The sequence below is a fragment of the Pristiophorus japonicus genome, chromosome 20 (genome assembly GCF_044704955.1).
Source record: "Pristiophorus japonicus isolate sPriJap1 chromosome 20, sPriJap1.hap1, whole genome shotgun sequence".
Classification (NCBI taxonomy): Eukaryota; Metazoa; Chordata; class Chondrichthyes; family Pristiophoridae; genus Pristiophorus; species Pristiophorus japonicus.
In genome coordinates, this window is record NC_091996.1 from 16,525,807 (window position 1) to 16,549,975 (window position 24,169).

Here is a 24,169-nt window from a genome sequence, read left to right on the forward strand (position 1 = left end):
CAATAGGTAGCTTTAAGTCAAGATTGTTCTGTAACCTTCACAATGATCAGATTAACATTTGGTCAATTTTTGTCTTCATTTGTCATGATGTGTTTTAATTTGAACTCTCAAAGTTAAACTATATGGGGTGGGTGAAAAAATCCTTACTGACAAAACCAGAATCTCTGTTTTCACCCTTTCTCCTTTCATCTTTCTTTGTTTATATATCACATTTTGAAGGTGGTGATTCATACTGGGGTACAATTTTGGAGGCACTAATGGCTCTATTCCATGTGGCTATTTGTCGTTGGTGAATGTTGTCCAATAGAAATCAGTGAGTAGCCACAGGCTGCTATGATAGTTTTAGCCACATGCACTAATTTTAGCAGAAAACACCTTGCACACAATGCAAGTAAATGTACTTCACATGTATATTCACTTGACAAACATCTACCACCATGGTGTACACTATTTTCGCAGAGAACCAAAAGGCAGTAACCAAAGAAGTATTGCACATACAATAATCAAAAAAACACTCCTGCTTTTCATCTTACCATTTTACCAATAAATGCACAAAGAGGTTAAAGTACATATGCCCACACTGTGCAAATATGAGTATGAGATGACATGCCCAATGACTGTGGCGACTACTCATTTTTTATTTACTGATCAAAAAAGACCAGGTTTGAATCCAGTTCTACCCAGTAAGGTGAACGTTTTCTCCGTTCTGACTATGTGACCAATATGAAATCCGTATTGGGCAATTTCAACCCAGTTCAGAGGTAGTACTAATACTAATACCTTGACTTAGAAATGGAATGTCTTGCTGGTGTAATAGGAGATGCTGTTTTAAGGTTGGAGTTTGAAGTGCATTGTTGGAGCGGAGTAGCAGAAGAATTACTTTCTATCTCATAAATAACACTGAACACACAAATTACTGGTTCTCAAAAATTAAGATTAAACAATAATATAGACTTGCACTAAAAGTAATTATGTATCTCAACAGTTCAGTTTATTTCTTCAGTTTTTGTCAGCATAAAAAAATGAAAGATGAAGTTTCTGTCATTTTTATTCAAAACTACAATGGTAATAAAGACTTACAGTATTAGTGCAATTTTGGGAATGTTTTTGGCATGAGACCAGTGTACTTAACTTGATAGGTTATGCTGAATTTTCTTTCTTCCCTTTTTATTCAGTCATTGCTGGTCTACAGACGGTATTTATTCTGGTTCAGCATGCCTCAAAGAAAAAGACAATTCTTTTACACCTCCTTTACAATCCACACGTGTCATAACTGAGCTGCTGGTGTAATAAGATGTTACTCTTTGCAGACTGAGGGACAAATCAGCTTCTTTTCCCCCAATTTAACAGACTGAACTTGTAAAATGAAGATAATTTACTGTACATTTTATTTAACCTGATTTATTATTGGGAAGTGAAGTATTAAATGATGTTTCCCTTTTTCCCCCAGTTAAAGCTTAGTAGGGGGCTGTCCTAAAGTTCAATGTCAAGGGTTGAGCATTTTTCTGCAGCAGTATAATTTGTGAAGAGTGGGGGGGGGGGGGGGTGGAGGAAAGGAAAGGAAAGGAAAGGAAAGGAAAGGAAAGGAAAGGAAGAGGATAGAGGAGGATGAATTGGAGCAGTCCTTATTTTTTTTAAGTTAGAAAATGCAGGTGTTTTTCTTTCAGACTCAGCAAAATGCATTTACTTAATCTGGACAAGCTTTCAAAATCTGCAATTATGTTGCAGTTTAAAAAAAAAATTGTCCCGTAGTAGTAGTTTTATGCGTGGGATAGCTACACAGCTGTTATTGTTTTAAAATCCCATGAATGAATAGACTGGAATTCTCTCACAAAGGTTTTGACCTTAGAGTGCTGTGGGAATGCGACACATATTAGATCTATTAGAACCAAGTTTTTTTCCCCCTCTTGAAACAAATATTTAATGCATTTATAAACCTAGGCTGATCACTACAAAGATTTTGTTGCTGAACACATTTTCAAGTAATTCCTGCATAAATAAATAAATGATTTAAATCTTGCCATTTTAGCCTTTAATTACAGAGGTCAGATAGTACGTGACTTGATGTATATTGTGATCCTGTCCCTTACATTCCACGGACTGTTGGGCTTTCACTGAAATTGTGGAGGCCACGTTGAGGAGTTGTGAAACAGCAGCATGTCGCGTTACAGAAAGAATGAATAAGTGTAATAATAGAGAAATCTTGCATATGTCTGAACAAACAAAGGGTAGGTGAATGTGTCTTGAGTGGAAACGAAACATTGCTTATATTTCTCTAACAATGTCCATTTCTTAATTGATGAGGTAGAGACTTAAAATTAATAAAGGCTATGTTGTATATATCCTAAGGTTCTGAAAGAGCTGAGACAGTAAATTTGCAAGGCACTGCCTATTGTCACGAAGGGATAAAACGAAAAAAAAACTCAAGTCGATGGAAATTTGAAATAAGAACAGAAAATACTGAAAATATTTCTTGGGCACCGGGGATTATTCCAGGGCAGGAAGCTTTCCTTTTGTAATGGCAAATTTGGCCCAGACACATACAAGCAATTAGGTTAACATCAGTAATAGATAAAATAGTGGAAGCTATTCGAAGTGGAAAGATGGAAGAACATTTGTATAGCAGTAACTTAATGAGAACTACATCAATTTACACAAAATCATGTATGTCTCGCCTCCCACAACTTCTTTGAGGATGTTCCACATAAAGTGGAACTCCTTAAGATAATTTATTTGGGCTTTGAGAAAACATTTGAAAGAATTCCACATATATTGCTAAAACTAAAAACTGTAGGAATCCAGGCTAAATTAACTAATTACTGTACGATATATTTGTTGTGCCGAGTACTTGATCAACAAAATGAGTTGAGGTTATCTCTAGTTGTATTTACATTGTAGAATTGCTATCTGATCCACATTGTACGACAGTAGTGATATTGTAAAATAATGAAACTGCTAGCACTCTTAATTCGGTCTGTTTACGTATGGGCATACTTCAAGGCACTGGCAGCAACAATGCTGCATGCATGAAACTTCAACTTTGAAGCACGTGTATGGCAAATTTTCTGGTTACAGACATTGTCAAAGGCAAAGTCCATATGGGCATATAGTGTAAAAATGCTAGATTATTTTATAAATAACTACAAATGAGTTTGTGTCCTGTGTCTTGATACAGTTCTTCTAATTTCACTTTTACAATAAGACGAAAAATTGACGGAAAATCATTCATGTGTGTTTGATAGAAAAGCATGCATTTTTTTGCAATAAACTACATAAACTGTCATGCATTAGTAAGTTATTTTTCTTTTGAGCTATTTTTCCAATCTGTGAATCCTGGATTAATCAACTAAATTAACAAACACATTTTTACTGATAATGACCCTTAATATTTTTTTACATCAAGCCTGGTGGAAAGGTCATTGCATGTGTCTGGTTTTTAGTGAACAATAGTGGATGGACTGATTGGAATGGTCCAGTTAATGTTTTGATCCAAAAGCGCAGGTACAATTTCAACATGGAGAGGGTTTCTTGAACTTGCATTATGATTTGGAGTGTCAATATGTCACATGCGCAAATGGTCTACTGAAATAAATGTCAATATATACGGAGTGCGTATCCACTGAGTTGGAGGCGGGGCGAGACTTGTAGCATACGGTTTATTTTACAGCAACTGAGTCGATTTACTCAGCAAAACGTTGATTTAAAGAGAGTCTCTATGCGCTACAGTAAAGAGAGTCTCCTGATTAAAAGCAGGATTATTTCTTCAGCAAAATGCAACGAGTGGAGGATAATTGCATAATACAAATTATGTGTGTAAAATCAATCCCAGTCATTTTCAGCAGTTGGTCTCCAGGCATGATTGATGGGGGTATTATCCAATCATCTGCACTCTGGCTGGGACTTGTGGTGTCACTATAGTCAGCATTAAATGCAACTACCTAAAATTTCCTCCATGGGCTCAATACGGAAGTTTGACCCCAAGAACTGCCCATTCTGCTGATGTCCATTAATACTCAAATTTCCTGTGTGTTCATTACTATAATCCCGAACATTAAATCAACGTAAATCAGCGTAAACAATGAGGGCCTCAAGAAAGCCCTGAACCCGCACCATATATTAAGTATGAAAATTTAAGTTTCAACTTATTCAACCATCATTCATGCACATTAGGCACACATGTTTACGAACCTGCACGTTGGCGAAGCTTTTCAATTTTTCATGTGATACATCTATGCTGTAAAAATGCATTAAAAGAGACAGAAAATACCATGCAGGGCTCATTGCGAATAAATATTTAAAAAGAATGCTTAAATAATTGCAATAAAACTTCAGAAAATGACTTGGGTTCCTGCTGTGCCTGGAAAGCTGGCTGTAATTTTAAGAGAGCTCTGAGCAAGCGCAATTGCAAGAAACTCGTATGAGACTCTAACTTGGGAACAGGGCCAGTTTAACGGGCGGAGGGAGATGTGTTCAGGCAGAGGGAGCGAAAGATGACCATAAGAGATCGAGGATATTTGGATGTATTGTACTTGCGCCTGCGGAATTCATTTCTGCCCTGGTCATAAATATGGAAGAAATTTAAGGCCAACATTTTTGTTTTCTTTTTTTTATTAACTAAGTGTCCTAATAAGCAGTTATATTCATCCAGCGATGATGACAGAATGGCTATATACGTCAACGGCACGATGGTGTGTAACTTGGAGCTGATTGTGTTCCCATAACATTACTGCTTTTGTTTTTGGCAGTGTTGTTGGTTGTGCTCTCACAGGATGGAGGTGCTGCCAAAGTATCTTTGGTGAGTTGCTGCAGTGTACTATAGGTCCCACAAACAGGAATCTGATATGACTCCTGCCATTCGAGGGTTTTCCAATTCACCAGTCTTTCTGGGGCTCTTTGTGCCATGCTTACTCGAATTCTGCCTTGATGATAAAGGGCAGCTACTGTCACCTTTCATCTGGCACTTAGCTTGTGTCCACGTCTGGGTCAAGGCTATGATGAGACATAGAGACATAGGAAAATAGGTGCAGGAGTAGGCCATTCGGCCCTTCGAGCCTGCACCATCATTCAATAAGATCATGGCTGATCATTTCCTGCTTTCTCTCCATACCCCTTGATCCCCTTAGCCAGAAGGGCCATATCTAACTCCCTCTTGAATATATCCAATGAACTGGTATCAACAACTCTCAGCGGCAGGGAATTCCACAGGTTAACAACTCTCGGTGAGTGAAGAAGTTTCTCCTCATCTCAGTCCTAAATGGCCTACCCCTTATCTTAAGACTATGTCCCCTGGTTCTGGACTTCCCCAACATCGAGAACATTCTTCCCGCATCTAACCTGTCCAGTCCCATCAGAATCTTATACGTTTCTATGAGATCCCCCCCCTCATCCTTCTAAACTCCAGTGAATAAAGGCCCAGTTGATCCAGTCTCTCCTCATATGACAGCCCAGCCATCCCTGGAATCAGTCTGGTGAACCTTCGCTGCACTCCCTCAATAGCAAGAACTTCCTTCCTTCAATTAAGATACCAAAACTGAACACAATATTCCAGGTGAGGCCTCACTAAGGCCCTGTACAACTGCAGTAAGACCTCCCTGCTCCTATACTCAAATCCCCTAGCTATGAAGGCCAACATACCACTTGCCGCCTTCACCGCCTGCTATACCTGCATGCCAACTTTCAATGGCTGATGAACCAAGACACCCAGTTCTCATTGCACCTCCCCATTTCCTAATTTGCCGCCATTCAGATAATATTCTGTCTTCGTGTTTTTGCCCCCAAAATGGATAACCTCACATTTATCCACATTATACTACATCTGCCAAGTATTTGCCCACTCACCTAATCTGTCCAAGTCACCCTGCAGCCTCTTGGCGTCCTCCTCACAGCTCACACTGCCACCCAGTTTAGTGTCATCTGCAAACCTGGAGATATTACACTCAATTCCTTCACCTAAATCGTTAATGTATATTGTAAAGAGCTGGGGTCCCAGCACTGAGCCCTGCGGCACTCCACTAGTCACTGCCTGCCATTCTGAAAAGGACCTGTTTATCCTGACTCTCTGCTTCCTGTCTGCCAACCAGTTCTCTATCCACGTCAGTACATTACCCCCAATACCATGTGCTTTGATTTTTGCACACCAATCTCTTGTGCGGGACCTTGTCAAAAGCCTTTTGAAAGTCCAAATACAGCACATCCACTGGTTCTCCCTTGTCCACTCTGCTAGTTACATCCCCCAAAAATTCCAGAAGATTCGTCGAGCATGATTTCCCTTTCATAAATCCATGCTGACTTGGACAGATCCTGTCACTGCTTTCCAAATGCGCTGCTAGTTCATCCTTAATGATTGATTCCAACATTTTCCCCACTACTGATGTCAGGCTAACCGGTCTGTAATTACCCGTTTTCTCTCTCCCTCCTTTTTTTAAAAAGTGGGGTTACATTAACTACCCTCCAGTCCAGAGGAACTGATCCACAGTCGATAGACTGTTGGAAAATGATCACCAATGCATCCACTATTTCTATGGCCACTTCCTTAAGTACTCTGGGATGCAGGCTATCAGGCTCTGGGGATTTATCGGCCTTCAATCCCATCAATTTCCCGAACACAATTTCCTGCCTAATAAGGATTTCCTTCAGTTCCTCCTTCTCACTAGACCTACTGTCCTCTAGTACATTCGGAAGGTTATTTGTGTCTTCCTTCGTGAAAACAGAACCAAAGTATTTTTTCAATTGACCTGCCATTTCTTTGTTCCCCATTATAAGTTCACCTGAATCCGACTGCAAGGAACCTACATTTGTATACACTAATCTTTTTCTCTTCACATATTTGTAGGAGTTTTTGCAGTCAGTTTTAATGTTCCCTGCAAGCTGCCTCTCGTACTCTTATTTTCCCCCTTTTAATTTAACCCTTAGTCTTCCTCTGCTGAATTCTAAATTTCTCCCAGTCCTCAGGTTTGTTGCTTTTTCTAGCCAATTTATATGGCTCTTCCTTGGTTTTAACACTATCCTTAATTTCCCTTGTTAGCCACGTTTGAGCCACCTTTCCCGTTTTATTTTTACTCCAGACAGGGATGTACAATTGCTGAAGTTCATCCATGTGATCTTTAAATGTTTGCCATTGCTTATCCACCGTCAACCCTTTAAATATCCTTTGCCAGTCTATTCTAGCCAATTCACGCCTCATACCGACGAAATTACCTTTCCTTAAGTTCAGGCCCATAGTTTCCAAATTAATTGTGTCACTCTCCATCTTAATAAAGAATTCTACCACATTATGGTCACTCTTCCCCAAGGGGCCTCGCACAACAAGATTGCTAATTAATCCCTTCTCATTACACATCACCCAGTCTAGGATGGCCAGCTCTCTTGTTGGTTCCTCGACATATTGGTCTAGAAAACCATCCCTAATACACTCCAGGAAATCCTCCTCCACCGCATTGCTACCAGTTTGATTAGCCCAATTAATATGTAGATTAAAGTTGCCCATGATAACTGCTGTACCTTTATTGCACACATCCCTTATTTCTTCTTTGATTCTGTCCCCAACCTCACTACTACTGTTTGGTGGTCTGTACACAACTCCCACTAGCGTTTTCTGCCCTTTGGTATTCCACAGTTCCACGCATACCGATTCTACATTATCCTGGCTAATGTCCCTCCTTGCTATTTCATTAATTTCCACTTTAACCAGCAACGCCACCCCGCCTCCCTTTCCCCTCTGCCTATCCTTCCTAAATGTTGAATACCCCTGGATGTTGAGTTCCCAGCCTTGGTCACCCTGGAGCCATGTCTCCGTGATGCCAATTACTTCATACCCGTTAACTGCTGTCTGCGCAGTTAATTCGTCCACCTTATTCCGAATACTCCTCGTATTGAGGGACAGAGCCTTCAGGCTTGTCTTTTTAGAATTTTGCTGTAATGTGGCCCTTTGTTTTTTGCCTTTGGTTTCTCTGCCCTCCACTTTTACTATTCTCCTTTCTATCTTTTGCTTCCGCCTCCATTTAATTTCCCTCTGTCTCCCTGCATAGGTTCCCATCCCCCTGCCATGTTAGTTTAACTCCTCCCCAACAGCACTAGCAAACACTCCCCCTAGGACATTGGTTCCAGTCCTGCCCAGGTGCAGACCGTCCGGTTTGTACTGGTCCCACCTCCCCCAGAACCGGTTCCAATGTCCCAGGAATTTGAATCCCTCCCTTTTGCACCACTCCTCAAGCCATGTATTCATCTGAGCTATCCTGCGATTCCTATTCTGACTAGCACGTGGCCCTGGTAGCAATCCTGAGATCACTACTTTTGAGGTCCTACTTTTTAACTTAGCTCCTAGCTCCCTAAATTCGTCTCGTAGGACCTCATAAGAATTAGGAACAGGAGTAGGCCATCTAGCCCCTCGAGCCTGTTTTTTTTACCCGGAGTCGAATAGTTCTGACAGAACTTAGACTTCGTGTTGAGTGAGCAGATGATTGGTAACGAGGTGTCACTTGATGGCACTATTGATGACTCCTTTTGTGATTTTATGATGACTTGGAAGAAGCTGATGGGCTGTTAATTTTCCAGGTTCAGATTTATTCAGTTTGTTGTGAAACAGACATAACTGAGTTATCTTACACATTGTTGGCTAGATGCCAATGTGTCTTTGCAGAACAGCTTGCCTAGGGTAGCGGCTAGCTCTTGTGCACAAGTTTTCAGCAGTACAGCCAAGATTTGTCAAGGCCCATAGACTTTCATGTGTCCAATTTCCTTGGCCATTTCTTAATGTCTTGTAGAGAGAACCAAATTAGTTGTACACTGGTATCTATGGTAGTGGGGATCTCTGGAGGAGGCGAAGTAGGATCATTCACTTGGCACTTTTGGCTGACTTGCAAACATTCGAGCTTTGTCTCTTTCACTTCTGTGCAAGGCTCCACCATGTTTGTGGATGATGGATGTTCATGGAACCTCCTCACATTAGTTTCCAGGTTGTCCACCGCAGTGTGGTAAGGTAACGGAGCTTTGCTCTGATCCGTTGCATGTGCTTTTGGTGTTCAGCACGCAGGTCGGCCTGTACAGTAACTTCACTAGGCTCATAGCTCATTCTAAGGTATGCCTGGTTATGCTCCTGGCTGCCTGTCTGCACTCTGCATTGTACCAGAGTTGGTGTCTTGGCTGGATGATGATCAAGGAGTGATGGATACGCCTGGCAATAAAGTTACAGATTGTGGTAGTATACAATTCTGCTGCTGCTGATGGCTCTCAGCGTCTCATGGATGCCTGATTTTGGGCTGTGGGATCTTTCTTTCGTCTGTCCCATTTAGCAGAATGGTAATGCTGCATTCCACTTGCAGTGAAGATGCCGCTTTGTCTTTGCAATGTCTACATCTGCCAGTGCAATAATGGACAGGCATGTCTGCGACAGGTTTTTTGATGAGGTTGGAGTCAAGTAGTTTACTCCCTCATATTGGTTTATCACCACTGATACAAGCACAGTCTGGCAGTAATGGCATTCAGGGCTCTGCCAGCTTGGTCAGTGGTGGTACTACCGAGCCACTCTTCACAAGGACGTATGAACATAATAAATAAGAGTAGGTGTAGGCCATACGGCCCTTCGAGCCTGCTTCACCATTCAATAAGATTATGGCTGATCATTGACCTTAATTCCACTTTCCCGCCCTATCCCCATAACCCTTGATTCCCGAGAGTCCAAAAATCTCTCTATCTCGGCCTTGAATATATTCAGAGACTCCGCATCCACAGCCCTCTGGGGCAAAGAATTCCAAAGATTCACAACCCTCTGAGTGAAGAAATTCCTTCTCATCTCTGTCTTAAATGGCCTACACATCCTGAGACTGTGCCCCCGAGTTCTAGACACTCTAGCTGGGGGAAGCAACCTCTCAGTATCTACCCTGTCAATCCCCCTCAGAATCTTATATGTTTCAATGAGATCACCTCTCATTTTTCTAAAATCCAGAGAGTATAGGCTCAATCTACACAATATCTCATCATAAGACAGCCCTCTCAACCCAGGAATCAATCTAGTGAACCTTCTTTGCACCACCTCCAAGGCATGTATATCCTTCCTTTGATAAGGAGACCAAAACTGTGCACAGTACTCCCAGGTGTGGTCTCACCAAGGCCCTGATCCCGCCACACAGCACTGCCCCCCTGGTCAAAATCCACGGCGCAGCCTTGGACAACGTGGACCATTTTCCACACCTCGGGAGCCTACTATCAGCAAGGGCAAACATAGGCGACGAGGTCCAACACCGCCTCCAGGGTGCTAGCGCAGCCTTCGGTCACCTGAAGAAGAGTGTGCTTGAAGACCAGAACCTCAAATCTGACACCAAACTTATGGTCTACAGGGCAGCAGTGATGCCCGCCCTCCTATCTGGCTCAGAGACATGGACCATATACAGTAGACACCTCAAAGCGCTGGAGAAATAAATACCACCAGCGCTGCTTCCGCAAGATCCTGCAAGTACGCTGGGAGGATAGACGCACCAACGTCAGTGTTCTCAATTAGGCCAGCATCGAAGCACTGATCACACTCGACCAGTTCTGTTGGGCGGGCCACATCGTCTGCATGCCTGACACAAGACTCCCAAAGCAAGTGCTCTACTCGGAACTCCGACACGGCAAGCGAGCCCTAGGTGGGCAGAGGAAACGTTTCAAGGACACCCTCAAAGCCTCCCTGATAAAGTGCAACATCCCCACCGGCACCTGGGAATCCCTGGCCCAAGACCGCCCTAAGAGGAAGAGCATCCTCAGGAGGGCGTTGAGCACCTCAAGTTTTGTCGCCGAGAGCATGCAGAAACCAAGCGCAGACAGCGGAAGGAGCGTGTGGCAAACCAGACTCCCCACCCATCCTTTCCTTCGACAACTATCTGTCCCACCTGTGACAGAGACTGTAATTACTGTATTGGACTGGAGTGGAAGCAAATCCGATTTCGAGGGACTGCCTATGATGATGATGATGTACAACTGTAGCAAGACTTCCTTACTCTTATACTCCAACCCCCTTGCAATAAAGGACAACGTGCCATTTGCCTTCCTCATTGCTTGCTGTACCTGCGTGCTAGCTTTCTGTTTTTCTTGCACAAGGACACCCACATCTCTCTGAACACCAACATTTAAAAGTTTCTCACCATTTAAAAAATATTCTGTTTTTCTATTCTTCCTACCAAAGTGAATAGCCTCACATTTCCCCACATTATACTCCATCTACCACCTCATTGCCCACTCTTAGTCTATCAATATCCCTTTGCAGACGCTTTGTGTTCTCCTCACAGCTTCCTCCCACCTAGCTTTGCATCGTCAGCAAACTTGGATACATTTCATTCGGTCCCTTCATCTATGTCATTAATATAGATTGTAAATAGCTGAGGCCTCTGCACTGATCCCTGTGGCAATCCACTAATTATAGTCTGCCAACCTGAAAAAGACCCGTTTATCCCTACTCTCTGTTTTCTGTCCGTCAACCAATCCTCTATCCATGCTGACACGTTACCTCCAATGCCATGATCCCTTAATCTTGTGTAATAACCTTTTATGTGGCACCTTATCGAATGCCTTTTGGAAATCCAAATATACTACATATACTGGTTCTCCTTTATCTATCCTGCTACTTGCATCCTCAAAAAAAAACTCTAATAAATTTGTCAAACATGTTTTCCCTTTCATAAAACCATGTTGACTCTGCCTAATCATGTTAAGATTTTCTAAGTGCCCTGATACCACTTCCTTAACAATGGATTCTAGCATTTTTCTGACTATTGATGTCAGGCTAACTGGTCTGTAGTTACCTGTTTTCTCTCTCCCTCCTTTCTTGAATAGTGGCGTTGCATTTGCTACCTTCCAATCCGCTGGGACCGTTCATCGTGGACAAGACCCAGATTACATTTGATGCTCTAGCTTCCCTGACTGAGCTTCCTCCATGTGTTCAGTTGACCAGGTTGTTTGACTTGGAACCATAGGGTTTGGAGTCCGTGTTGAAGACTGCCAAGGCCACTCCTACCCAAAAACTATCACTGTGTCCTAACCTCCCGACAGGGCATATCCAGGGATGGTGATAGAGGAATCTGGAATGTTGGCTCATAGATGAGGCAATGTCAGACTGTGGCGCAGCTCTCCCAACCTGCGTACTCGCCCTCAGATGTTGCAGAGTTGACTGGGCTGAGATTGCCTTAGTCTTATCCTGATATGCTTGGGTCGTTGCCTATGACTCCGTGTAACTTTTTTTTCTTATTAAACTTTGTAGCGATTACTTATAACTGGGTAACTTGCTGGACCACTCAACCATGTAGTGTGGAACTCGAGTCACATGTCGGCCAGACTGGGTAGATGTGGCTTCTTTCTGAAGGACTTCAGTGAACCAGTTGGGTCTTCACAACAATCCAGAAGCTTTCATAGTTATTTTTTCCTCGTGCTGACCCACAAATTACCAGAATTGTTGAATTCAGATTCGCAACTGTGCAATGGTGGAACTGTGAACCCGCAATATCCGAGTTGCTAGTCCAGCACCATAACCACTAGGCTACTGTACCTGGACTACATAATTAAATCTATTTTAAGCAAAAATACAATTTGATTCAGAATTTTTCAAATCTGTTTACACATCTCTGGGTTTTCATAAAAATAGCAAAGTCATCAAACATTTGGAATAATGGACATTTTTTTTTTGTAAGTGTTTCTCTATTTCTCCAAAGAAAACTTTGAGTGAACTAGAAGAGCGTGTCATTAAATGAATGTTGTTAATTGTTCCTAAAGCTATGGCCAAATGATTTATGCTGATTTCGATCTGAACCACTGGGCTTAAACTCCATGTGGGAAAATTTGCATTCTTGTAGACCAGTGCTTAATGTTGAACTGTTTCAGATTAGTAGTGCTGACATTTCCTAAATTATTCTAATTATAGTCATAAAAACTGCACACTGCTTTGTCGCATGAGAGAACAGAACACATTCCTTGCAGCTTGAAAGAATAAGACAGTTTGTAAATAAGCAAAATATATTTGCATGTACTTGAAACACAAATAATTCAGTTTTTTAGAGTCTTTTAACATTTTGTGCTGTTTTAATATTTTCTAAATCTGCCATAATGCCCTTCAGTGAATATTAATGGATTTAATTTCATTGTTGTTTTAACTTCGTACAGTGAAAAACTGTTAAAGGTAGCATAAAGGAACATTGATCTAAAACTTTTTAATATAAATTTCTCTACATAGGCATGTAACGAAGAATATGCAGTCACCTCCCCTTTGGTATTAATCAAAACCCCGATATTGATCAACACTGATGAGCAGGAGAAACTGACTTTGAATGCTAGACCTACTCACTGATGCACATGCGTTGCAGAGGCAAGACTAAAATCATGAGTTCCTTCACAGAGACCATGTGATAGTCCCTTCAGTACTATATTTTTCACTATTCTGTGTCTTTTATGGCCCATAACAACATACATCCAGATAGACATATCAGTTTGGCACTAGCTTGTGATGTACCTGCTCTGATGCCCAAGAATACTGCCTGTTTAAGAAGAGATTGCATCATTCTAACAGATAATTTGACTCTTCCAACACGCTACATTATACTGCCATTGCATATTATCACTATTTTTCCCGTTATCAGTGAGAGCAATGCTTGCATTTTCTATTTGCGACTGCGCACGTTTTTGGTATTTTAGTTTTCTTCATAATATTGCATTATGACCAGTGTTTGGAGTGTGCAAATTCTCAAAGTTTTGAAGACAGTTGAATATTAATTCCTTAACAATGCTCGCTGAGATTGTGAAGTATGCAGGAGCAAAGTCTGTTTTGCTTTTTCCTCCTCCTGTCCACACTTCCACGCTTGCAACAGAAGGAAAAAGATGACAGTAGACATTGGAACCAAGCTTTGCCGATTGTGTGCTTTAATGGAATCTGATACCTGTGGCTTGGATCCGAGATTGATCAGGTGCTATGAGGCAGATGTGGGGTGCAGATAGTTAATTCCTATTGGGCACTTCATTGGAGTGGCTTGCAAGAAAGAGGATCCAAAATGGTAGGTCTCTGTTTTATTTTTATTTTTATTTTTAAATCATTCGCCTTTAACTTCTGGAAGCAATTTATCTTAAGCATTTTTTTCCAAAATTCTGATGAGAACCAGGATTGCATGCACATGGCTGACAGTCTAACTTTGTGCATTGCTACTATTGTCATTATGAATAATGATGGTTTATGACAGCAATATTTTTGTTTCAAACTAAAACTTCTTTATTTTACACTTTCCTTTTGGTAACTTTTGTGTTTCACACGAGGTGTTGAAAAGTCTCTTGTATTTAGGTGTGTATGTATTTTTATTAGCTAAAGTATCTTTCATATTTTGCTTAGATGTAACTTGATATTACCGTTTGTATTAAATATAGTTTAAAAAAGCAACACAATGTCTATTTATGGGACAGTTGTCTGGGAATCTGCTGTAGTTTACTTAACAAATAAATTTGCAGAGGCTAAAATTGTACAGGGTACCTGTTTTTAAAAAAAAAAAAATGTATATATCCTGAAATAAATTTAGTAACGCAATAGATTTTCTGGATTCGTGATGGGGAAGTGGAAGGTTTTTTTTATAACATCCTCTCTCGGGTCTGTGAATAATTTTTGAAAATCCAAAATGTTTCTCGGTTCTCGTGGCTTGAATTTATTTAAATATCTATCCAATATTAATACAGTAATGAGCTGGATATATCTTAATGCTATGCATTGACTGTCGACATTTAAATTTCAGATTTCTTTATTTTTTTAAATGCCTCTGTGTTGAAATGTCCTGTTTTTTTGATTAGCAAAGGTCAGGAATCGGATCCATGTCAGCAGAAAATATTAGTCCACTTTAGGAACTAGGTAGAGGATAATGTACTTTGCTTTTCAGTATTGTAATCAATTTCTGCAGGTACAGATTACTAAATTATTAATGTTTTTGTTATAGCAGGATTTCTGTGGCCAAGTTACTCAGTGAATTTAATGCAGTCATAATGTAGTTTCACCTCACTTCAACTGTGACCATCTAAAGTTGATAGCCAGACATTGGAATAGCACTGTGCTGATTGCCCAAAAACAGCTGGACCAGACATAGGGGCCGAAATTGTTTTTTTTTAAGTGACCGCCATTAGGCGCTAATGGGGCACAAAATAGATTTTGCCCGGGCGTAGTCAGAAAATCGCCCGGCGTGGATGTAGGCAGTGGTTTTGCGGAGGCGCTGCAAGTTAGTGCCCCGCCCCCTTGGTGAAGCACGGCGATGACGATATCATCGGCGTGCGCATAGACTCCTTACTGCTCCGGAAGTGAAATTGCCCCGCGCAACCGATCTTCGCGCCTGGCAATGACAACGACCGCTTGAGCTGGCGAGTTGCAGTCGGGAACCGATACGCCAGCGTTATTTGAAGGCGCCATCTTGCAACGTTTTTTTTTGTCGGCCATTACCCATTTCTAGTTTGCAACAGTTAATCAATGTGGCTACTGGACTGATAGCAGAGATTTCTTGCTCAACCATTGTTCTGCCTATTACCTTTTCCCCTGTATCACTCACAGCACTTTCAACATTCCACCTTTTCTTTCGCTTCATGGAGTCTGTACTGGCAGTCGACCGCCTGTTCTGACTTCACCGTCCGGGGATGCTTCGCTGAAGACAATAGTGCCGCCAATAGCGGAGGGAAAGGCATCAAGGGAGGAGAGAGAAAGGCTACAACTAAGAGAGGGACTAAAGCACAGGGAGAGGCCTGTGGAGCACACCACAGGGAGAGGGAAGGAGAGAGGCACAAAGAAGCACAGCTAGAAGCACATCAAGATGCTGCCAGAGGAAGAAGGCACCACAGGGGTGGCAGGGTGTTCTGTCAGCAGTTCTCCTACATCAATTTCAATGAGGAGCCATGTGTGCGAAGGCTGCGTTTCAGAAAGGACGTGGTCACAACGATGCCATTTGCTGCAAAGCGACCTGGAGCCTCACACCAGGGCTCTCTCAGTGGCAGCCAAGGTCACAGTCGCTCTCAATTTCCAGGCCAATGGATCTTTCCAGGGAGCAAAAGGAGACATCTCCAACATCTCCCAGTTTGACATCCATTTCTCCTTCCACAAGGTCACAGATGTGCTCTGCAGAAGTAGGAGGCACTTAATCTCCTTCCCCATGAGCAGAGAGAAGCAGTATGCGCGTGCATGTGGCTTTTCCAGTATAGCAGGCTTCCCCATGGTGCAGATGCCATTGACTGCACGTTGCTGTGAGGGCACCGCAGCACAATCCAGATATCTTTTGTAATCGCAAAGGCTGCCACTCAATGAATGTCCAGTTGGTGTGCGACCACAGATGTAGAATAATGCCCGCTTTCCTGGCAGCAGCCACGACGCCTTCATCCTGCACCAGACTGGTGTGCCAGCTCTCTTCCTGCCCCAAAATGAAGCTCGTGGCTGGCTGTTCGAAGACTACGGCTATCCGCTATGCACCTGACTCATGACTCCCCTCCGCAACCCCAACACTCCTGGCCAGCACTCGTATAATGTCAGCCATGCCGCTACCAGGAACATCATTGAGCAGACCATCGGAGTGCTGAAGCAATGGTTCTGCTGCTTTGACCACTCGGGAGGAGTTCTGCAGTACTCGCTTGAACGGGTCTCCGTATTCGTTGTTGTCTGCTGCATGCTGCACAACCTGGCCATCATGAGGGCACATCCATTGCCACCAGGCATAGCTGTACCACCTCAGGAGGAAGAGGAGGAGCAACAGCAGGAAGAACAGCAGCAGCAACATCTGCAATGGAGGAGGCAGCGAGTCTATTGCGATCCTGCAAGGGAGATCTGCGACCATCTTATCGGAGCTCGTTTCCACTGATTTCCATTCCGGTTCCTGTGGACGTCCCCATCACCACATCAGTTTGCTCTTCCATACCAAATTCCCAACACTGCAATGAGAGACAACAGCAAACATTAAACATTCCAATCACAATTTATCCAACAAGAATAAAATGTATAACAGTATATTTAATCATCACCTTTGTGCATTTCCTTCTAGCCCCTTTTTCGACGACCTATTGTACAACCTCTCTGCAGTGTCTCCCCTGTGGCTGCAGCATGACTGGTGGAAGGCTGCTGTGTGTCAGGGCTGCCAGAGACTACAGATGGCCTTATAGAACGCCCTGAACCAGCTCTGGGCCTGGAAGGCCTGGCTGCATACTGCACCACCTCAGGCTGGCGGCAGCAATCTGGGCTGGCTGGGTGACGGGCATAGACAAGTGCAATGGCTAGTGGCAGTGGTGGATCAGGAATGCGGTCATCTTGAGAGAGGACAGCAGGTTCCTGCTCCACTGACCCACTGCACTTCCTGGGGCAGCACCTCAGCATCCCCACCAATTGGATGGAACAAAGATTGCTGAGCTGCTGCGACACCATGTGATCCTTGGTCGACTGTGGTGGACCCAGCGGCGATGGCAGCAGTCAGGACTTGCGTGGTATGCAGCTGAAACTGCATGACATCACCAAGATGTTGCGTGGCATCAATCTGAGACTGCTTCTGTTGAACTTCATTGGTACAGGATAGGAGGCCGAGGACAGAGAGGTGGGAGTGGGACAGAGAATTAAAATGGCAAGCGACCAGAGCTCAGGGTCACGCTTGTGGACCGAACAGTGTTGAGCAAAGCAATCACTCAATCTGTGTTTAGTCTCCCCAATATAGAGTAGACGGCATCGTGAGCAGTGAGTACAGTGTACTAAATTGAAATAAGTACAAGTAAATCGCTGTTTAACCTGGCGAGGGAAGGGAGGATGTGAAAAGGGCAGGTGTTGCGCATCCTGCGGTTGCATGGGAAGGTGCCGAGGGAAGGGGAGCGGGTGTTGGAAATGATTCAAGAGTGGAGCAGGGTGTCGCAGAGGGAATAGTCGTTTTGGAATGTTGAAAGGGGAGGGAGGGGGAAGAAGTTTGGTGGTGGCATTGGAGGTGGAGGGGGATGATCCATTGAATGTGGAGGTGAGGACAAGGGGAACCCTATCCTGGCTCTGGGAGGGAGGGGTAGGGGTGAGGGCAGAAGTGCGGGAAATGGGACGAACACAGTTGAAGGCCCCGTTAACCACAGTGGAGGGGAATCCACGGTTGAGGAAAAAGTAAGACGTATTGGAAGTACTGGTTTGGAAGATGGCATGGTGGGAACTATTAAGCCAGAGACTGGGCGAGTGGAATACAGTCCTTGCATGAAGCAGGGTGGGAGGAAATGAAATCAAGGGAGTCGGTGTTTTGTTTAAGTAGATGTTGGTTGATAGAAATGGAGATAGAGAAGTTGAGGAAGGGAAAGGGTCAGAGGTGAGACCATGTGAAGGTGAGGGAGGGATGGAAATTAGAAGCAAATTTGATGAAATTGTCCAGCTCATGGCAAGAGCAGGAAGCCGCACTGATAGTTATCAATGTATTGGGACTTGTTTAGGACTGGCATACAATGTTCCACATATTCCACAAAATATAGTTAGGACCCATAGGGGTTCCCATAGTGGCATCTTTTATTTGGTAACTGGATAAGACAGTACTGTTAGTTAACAGAATTCACTGCACAAATGTATATATGTTCAAAACATTACTTGGAAAGAAGCAACTTACATTGATGCCATTATCATTGCAGCAGAATCAGAGGGGAGATGAGAATTCTTTTTTTACCTTGCAAGTTATGATTTGTAATGTACTGCCTGAAAGAGTGGTGGAAGTAGATTCAATAGTAACTTTCAAAAGAGTAATGGATATACACTTAAAACGGAAACATTTTCAGGGCTGTGCGGAAAGAGCAGAGGAGTGGATAGCTTTTTCAGAGAGCCGGCACAGGCATGATGTGCCAGATGCCCTCCTATGCAGTATAATTCTATAATAGTCAGTTTAAACACCTCATATTTTGAATAGTCTGCTGTTAATATATATTACTTTGGAGCACTGACTTTTAGGTAATTTTTTGCTTCATTGAGGAACCCATTAAGCACTGGCCAAGATCCCACTGGAGCCAGTCTGAGCACCTTGTTATTGGGACCTTGGCATATTTAGTATTGGCTGGTGCATTTCGGCCGTTCTGAATGAACTGAAAATAAGGTCACAGCAGTGAGTACTTCAGAAATTCCCACTGAGTGACCTATTCAAAGGAATGTTGCTGTGATTGTAATTGCACACACACGTTTTGTTTGAATAATTCCAAGAAAATCTGAGAAGGAGTATTGTGATGTGATGTAAAGCAGAAAAAACAGATGTAATACATAAAAAGGCACCTTTTTCCAGCATTGACAGTTACATTTATCAGGGAAAAGTCTAAAAATTAACCAAGTAGTATGACTCCACATGATTCTGGAGAAGAAAAAAACAAGGTTGCAACTTAAGACCAATTTCTGTTTTTTATCTGGTGTCAAAAATTTTAAAATTTTGGGCAGTGCTTTTAACTGTCGCTGAGCAGATCTGCTATTAATATATATTTTATAAACCTATAAAGTTAGTAATATCAGCATCCTATAAAAATTGTGTTTTCACAGTGCCAATCTTGGGATAGTTTCTAAAGGAGAATTTGAAATTGTCTTGAGGAAAGACTTTTAAGGTCATTATTTATGCATGGTATTTCAGCACACATTGCTGAAAATGGCCGAAAAATAGATGTAACAAGTGTTGAAATAATGTCATTTAAGGGTCCAGCACAAATACATTTGGCTGCTGATTGAATCCCTTGGTTAGATTTCAAGGCTCCCAATACATTGCCTATTGAGTGACGTTATATTTCTCAGGTCACTACAGTTAAATATGGTTTACAACTCTCAGCAATAAATATGATTCCTTTATTTTAATGTGATACTGGCATAAAAATGCCCTTCATATTTTTATGGTTAGTTTATTAAAAGAAGGTCTTTATAGATTTGTTCATAATTAATGATGAATATCAGAAAAATTGAGTCAAAGTTTTCTAACCAAACAGGAGGTGTAATAAATATTACAGGCTGCTTTCAGATTGGTGGGGTATCAGTGCTATAGTTTTTCTGTCTATGAAGTTTAATTGTTGTTGCATGCTACTGCTATTTTTGTTTTGCTTCTTCAGATCGTTTCAGACACCAAAACTATATTTTCTGGCATTTATTACTCTGAAAGTAATCTGCTTTAGAAATGTAGCATTAATGTTTATAATGAGAAAACAATAACTCTTTGTATTTATATAGCGCCTTTAATATAGTAAAACATTCCAATGCATTCACAGGAGCATTATCAAACAAAATTTGACACCGAGCCACATAAACAGATATTAGGACAGGTCATCGGGAGCGTCTTAAAGGAGGTAGAGAGGCTCTGGGGTTTAGGGAGGGAAATACAGAGCTTAGGGCCTTGGCAGCTGAAGGCACGGCTGCCAATGGTGGAGTGATTGAAATCGGGGATACTCAAGAGGCTAGAATTGGAGGAGCGCAAATAACTTGGGGGGTTGGAGGAAATTACAGCGATAGGGAGGGGCGAGGCCATGGGCGGGTTTGAAAACCATGGTGAGAATGTTAAAATTGAGGCGTTGCTTAACCGGTAGACAGTGTAGGTCAGTGAGCACAGGGGTGATGGGTGACCAGGACTTTGATGCGAGTTAGGACATGAGCAACAGAGTTTTGGATAACTTCAAGTTTCCAAAGGGAGGCTGGCTGGGAGAGAGTTGGAATACACAAGTCGAGAGGTATCAAAGGCATGGATGAGGGTTTGAGCAGCAGATGAGCTGAAGCAGGAGTGGAGTCGGGCGATGTTACGGAGGTAGAGATAGGCAATCTTGATGGCGTGAATATGTGTTTGGAAGTTCATCTCTGGGTCAAATATGACACCAAGGTTGCGAGCAGTCTGCTTCACCCTCAGACAGCAGTTGGGGAGAGGGATGGAGTCAGTGGTAAGAAAGTATAGAACGGAGGATGAAATGAGATCGAAGGAAGTTCATTCCACATAAAGCACAAAATTCAGTCCTTCGAGGATTGTTGTGATTATATTTCCTGCTAGCTTTTTTTAATTATAGCTAGTTTGTTTCATCTAGAATTGTTCCAATTCTCTTAAAACATTACTCTTTAAAAACCATGAATTGAACAGTGCAATTTGACCCCTAAACATCAGTTTGTGTTATTTAGATCTTGTGGTGGTGACCATTTTGTATGTTCCACGGTTAATGCAAGTCGTGCACACTATCTCTGTGTCTGTCTCTCTCTCTCTCTCTCTCTCTCGCTCTCTCTCACTTTCCTTTAACTTTTCTCGCTTTCTCTTTCTATTTCTCTTGGAGAGTAAAATCAGGCGGGTTGTAAAACCAACATTGTACACAATCCGCTAGTTTCCTATTAACATGCTTGCCCTCAATATAATAAATATATTTGTCTCTCCCCACACATTTTGTTAAGATTTTACTTCTGCTTTTAAATTGTAATAATTCCTATTTCCCAGCCAACCTAATTTTCATATTTTAAAATATGTGTTTCTTATCGGCATTTTTTGTAATAGTTAGAATTTTTTTTGGTGGGAGAAGCAACAAAAATGTAGAAAAGTTAACACCATTAATTTCCCCACTTTCGTACTCCTTTAGTTTGCTCTATAAAAATGTCTAGTCCCATTTTTCTTTCTCTCTACTCACTTCGCAGTATGAGAAGTTGCAGTTTGTAATTGTTTAAAAAATATGCTGGAGAGGAAGAAACATAGGTAATTCTGAATTTGAGCAGCACTTCGATATTAAATGGTAATTGCTCCAGGCACTATAGCTTAGTAACTCTGCTATTTCAGCTATGTGGTTTGAAATGTGCTTGAAGCTAGATCATTACAGGATGTGGTCAGGCACATGCTCCCTGCAGTTTTTACACCGATTGGCCATGGAGAGGTAGAATCATACCACTGGGTTTATATCATGATGCAGAGTTAGTTGCAGGTATACTTGTGAAGCAGACGGCTTCCTGTGCCATTTAGTATTTTTCTGATTTGAAGTAATATGATCAAGATTTTTGTCATGCATCCCTGATTGCGGCAATGGTCGATGTAAAGATGGGAGACTGTTGGAGCATTACAAAGGTAAAGTGAGCTAATAATTTGTAGGAATGTGTAAGCTGTAAATTGTGGCAGTTCTTAGTAATCTAATACCACAAGATCTGAGTTGAGAAGATATTTGATAGCCTTTTTATTATACTGAAAGGTACTAATACATCAAACTGCTGTATCTTAAAAAAACAACTGTTCTTAAAAAAAAAAACTTTATCACTTAGTTTAGGGAGATCATTCTGTAATGCAAGTTATTACAGAGCCGAAACATGCCTATAAATTTGATTTTGTATGGTCAGACTGCTAAAACATTTTTGAAGAGTGCAGCAAAATTTAGATTTTGTGAATTTATTCAGTATGGAATTTACCTTACTGATGGTTACCGCAACAGAAAGTTATTTTATATTCTTGATAACATTATTAATACAAGTAGAAATGTGTTGAATGCAGACTTTTTTAAAACCTGCAATTGAAAAATAAAGAAATCCTTGAAAGATCTCAAACACGTTATCATTGTGTTTTTTATCATTGAAAGTATCTGTCTCTTAGAAAAAAAGAGCTAATTTGTTACGACCGATATTTCTTCACGACCCTTCCTCCCTCTGCCTCTGCACCGAACGACTCAGTGATTTCAACCTCCATCTCAATTCATCATGCTCTTGATCCTCTGAGTTCACAAGCCTCCGATCCTCCCTTAATCTTTCCCTCCATGTAAACTCCCCAACCCATATTCAAGGCCACTCCCTCGACCTTGCCATCTCTCGTGACCTCGCTGCTCCCATAAGGCCATCTCTCGTGACCTCGCTGCTCCCATAAGGCCATCTCTGACCACTTCCTCGTATTGCTCTCGCATCCCCCTTCACCCCCCCCCCCCCCCCCACAATCTTACCTCCTTCTGTGTTCACCCCTGGAAAAAAAACACTCCTGACTTCTCTTACAACTGCACTTATGAACTCCCAACTGTTCAACCTTTGGCCCTCCATTCACCATGACATTTCTGCAGCTACCGATCTGCTCAGTCACACCCTCACCACCATCTTTGATGCCCTAGTCCCTGTTAAAACAATGACTCTCTCTCACCCATGCTGTTCCCCCTGGTACAACCCTGATTTTGGCTCCCTTAAGTCCAAAGGATGCAGACTTGAACGGATATGGTGGACAACTGGTTTAGCCATTCACTGCCAGATCCGGCTGAACCACGTAAAGCATTATCGGGTCCTGTTCTCGTCTGCCAAAATTGCTCACTATTCCTGAATCATTCTGGAATGTAAAGGTAAACCCTGGCTTCTATTCTCCACTGTTGACCATCTTTTTAAAGCACTCTCCCCAGTCTCCACCCTCACCTCCGACAATAAGTGTGAGGAGCTCATAGATTTCTTTGTCTCTAAGATTGGAACCATCCGTTCGGCTGCCTCTGCCTCTTCCTTTCCTTCCCCTAGCCCACCAGGCCAACCTTCCTCTAAGGATCCCCCTGCCCGAGGCCTGACCTCACAATTCCAGTTTCTCTTGGATTTTCCCTCATGACCTTTCCGAGCTCATCCTGTCCATGCGACCCACTTTCTGCTCCCTTGACCCTATTCTCACCAAATTGCTGATCACCCAACTTCCTTTTCTGGGTCCCATGTTAGCTGACATTGTTAATGGTTCTCTCTCTCCTCAGGTACTTGCCCCCCTTTAATTCAAATCTACCGTTATCACCCCTCTCCTGAAAAAAAAACAAACCTCGACCCCTCCGTACTTACAAACTACAGGACCATCTCCAACCTCCCTTTCCTCTCCAAAGTCCTTGAAAGTGTTGTCGCCTCCCAAATCCGTACCCATCTTTACCGCAATTCCATGTTTGAATCCCTCCAGTCAGGTTTCCGCCCCTGCCACGGTACCGAAACGGCTCTCATCAAAGTCACAAATGACATCCTTTGTGACTGTGACAAAGGCAAACTATTCCTCTTCGTCCTTCTTAACTTGTCTGCAGCCTTTGACACGGTTGACAACTCTATCCTTCTCCAATGCCTCTTCACCGTCATCCAGCTGGGTGGGGTCGCACTCGTCTGGTTCCATTCCTATCTAGTCGTAGCCAGAAAATCACCTGCAATGGCTTCTCTTCCCGCCTCTGCCTTGTTACCTCTGGTGTCCCCCAAGGATCTATCCTTGGCCCCTCCTATTTATCATCTACATGTTGCCCCTTGACGACGTCA

The 24,169-nt window shown here is 42.5% G+C and overlaps 1 protein-coding gene across 5 annotated transcripts in view; it reads left to right on the top strand.

The window, feature by feature from the left end:
- Positions 1–24,169, top strand: part of fnbp1b (formin binding protein 1b) — a 337,119-nt gene that overhangs the window by 75,600 nt on the left and 237,350 nt on the right. For 4 of the 5 annotated variants that reach the window (XM_070863797.1, XM_070863796.1, XM_070863798.1 and 1 more), the window contains exon 1: positions 21,894–22,007. The exons of the other annotated variant lie outside the window; for it this stretch is intronic. In XM_070863797.1, the coding sequence (XP_070719898.1) occupies positions 21,966–22,007 (42 nt within the window). In that variant the 5' untranslated portion in view covers positions 21,894–21,965. Of the gene's footprint in view, positions 1–21,893; positions 22,008–24,169 lie in introns of those variants that run through there. 5 annotated transcript variants of the gene reach the window in all.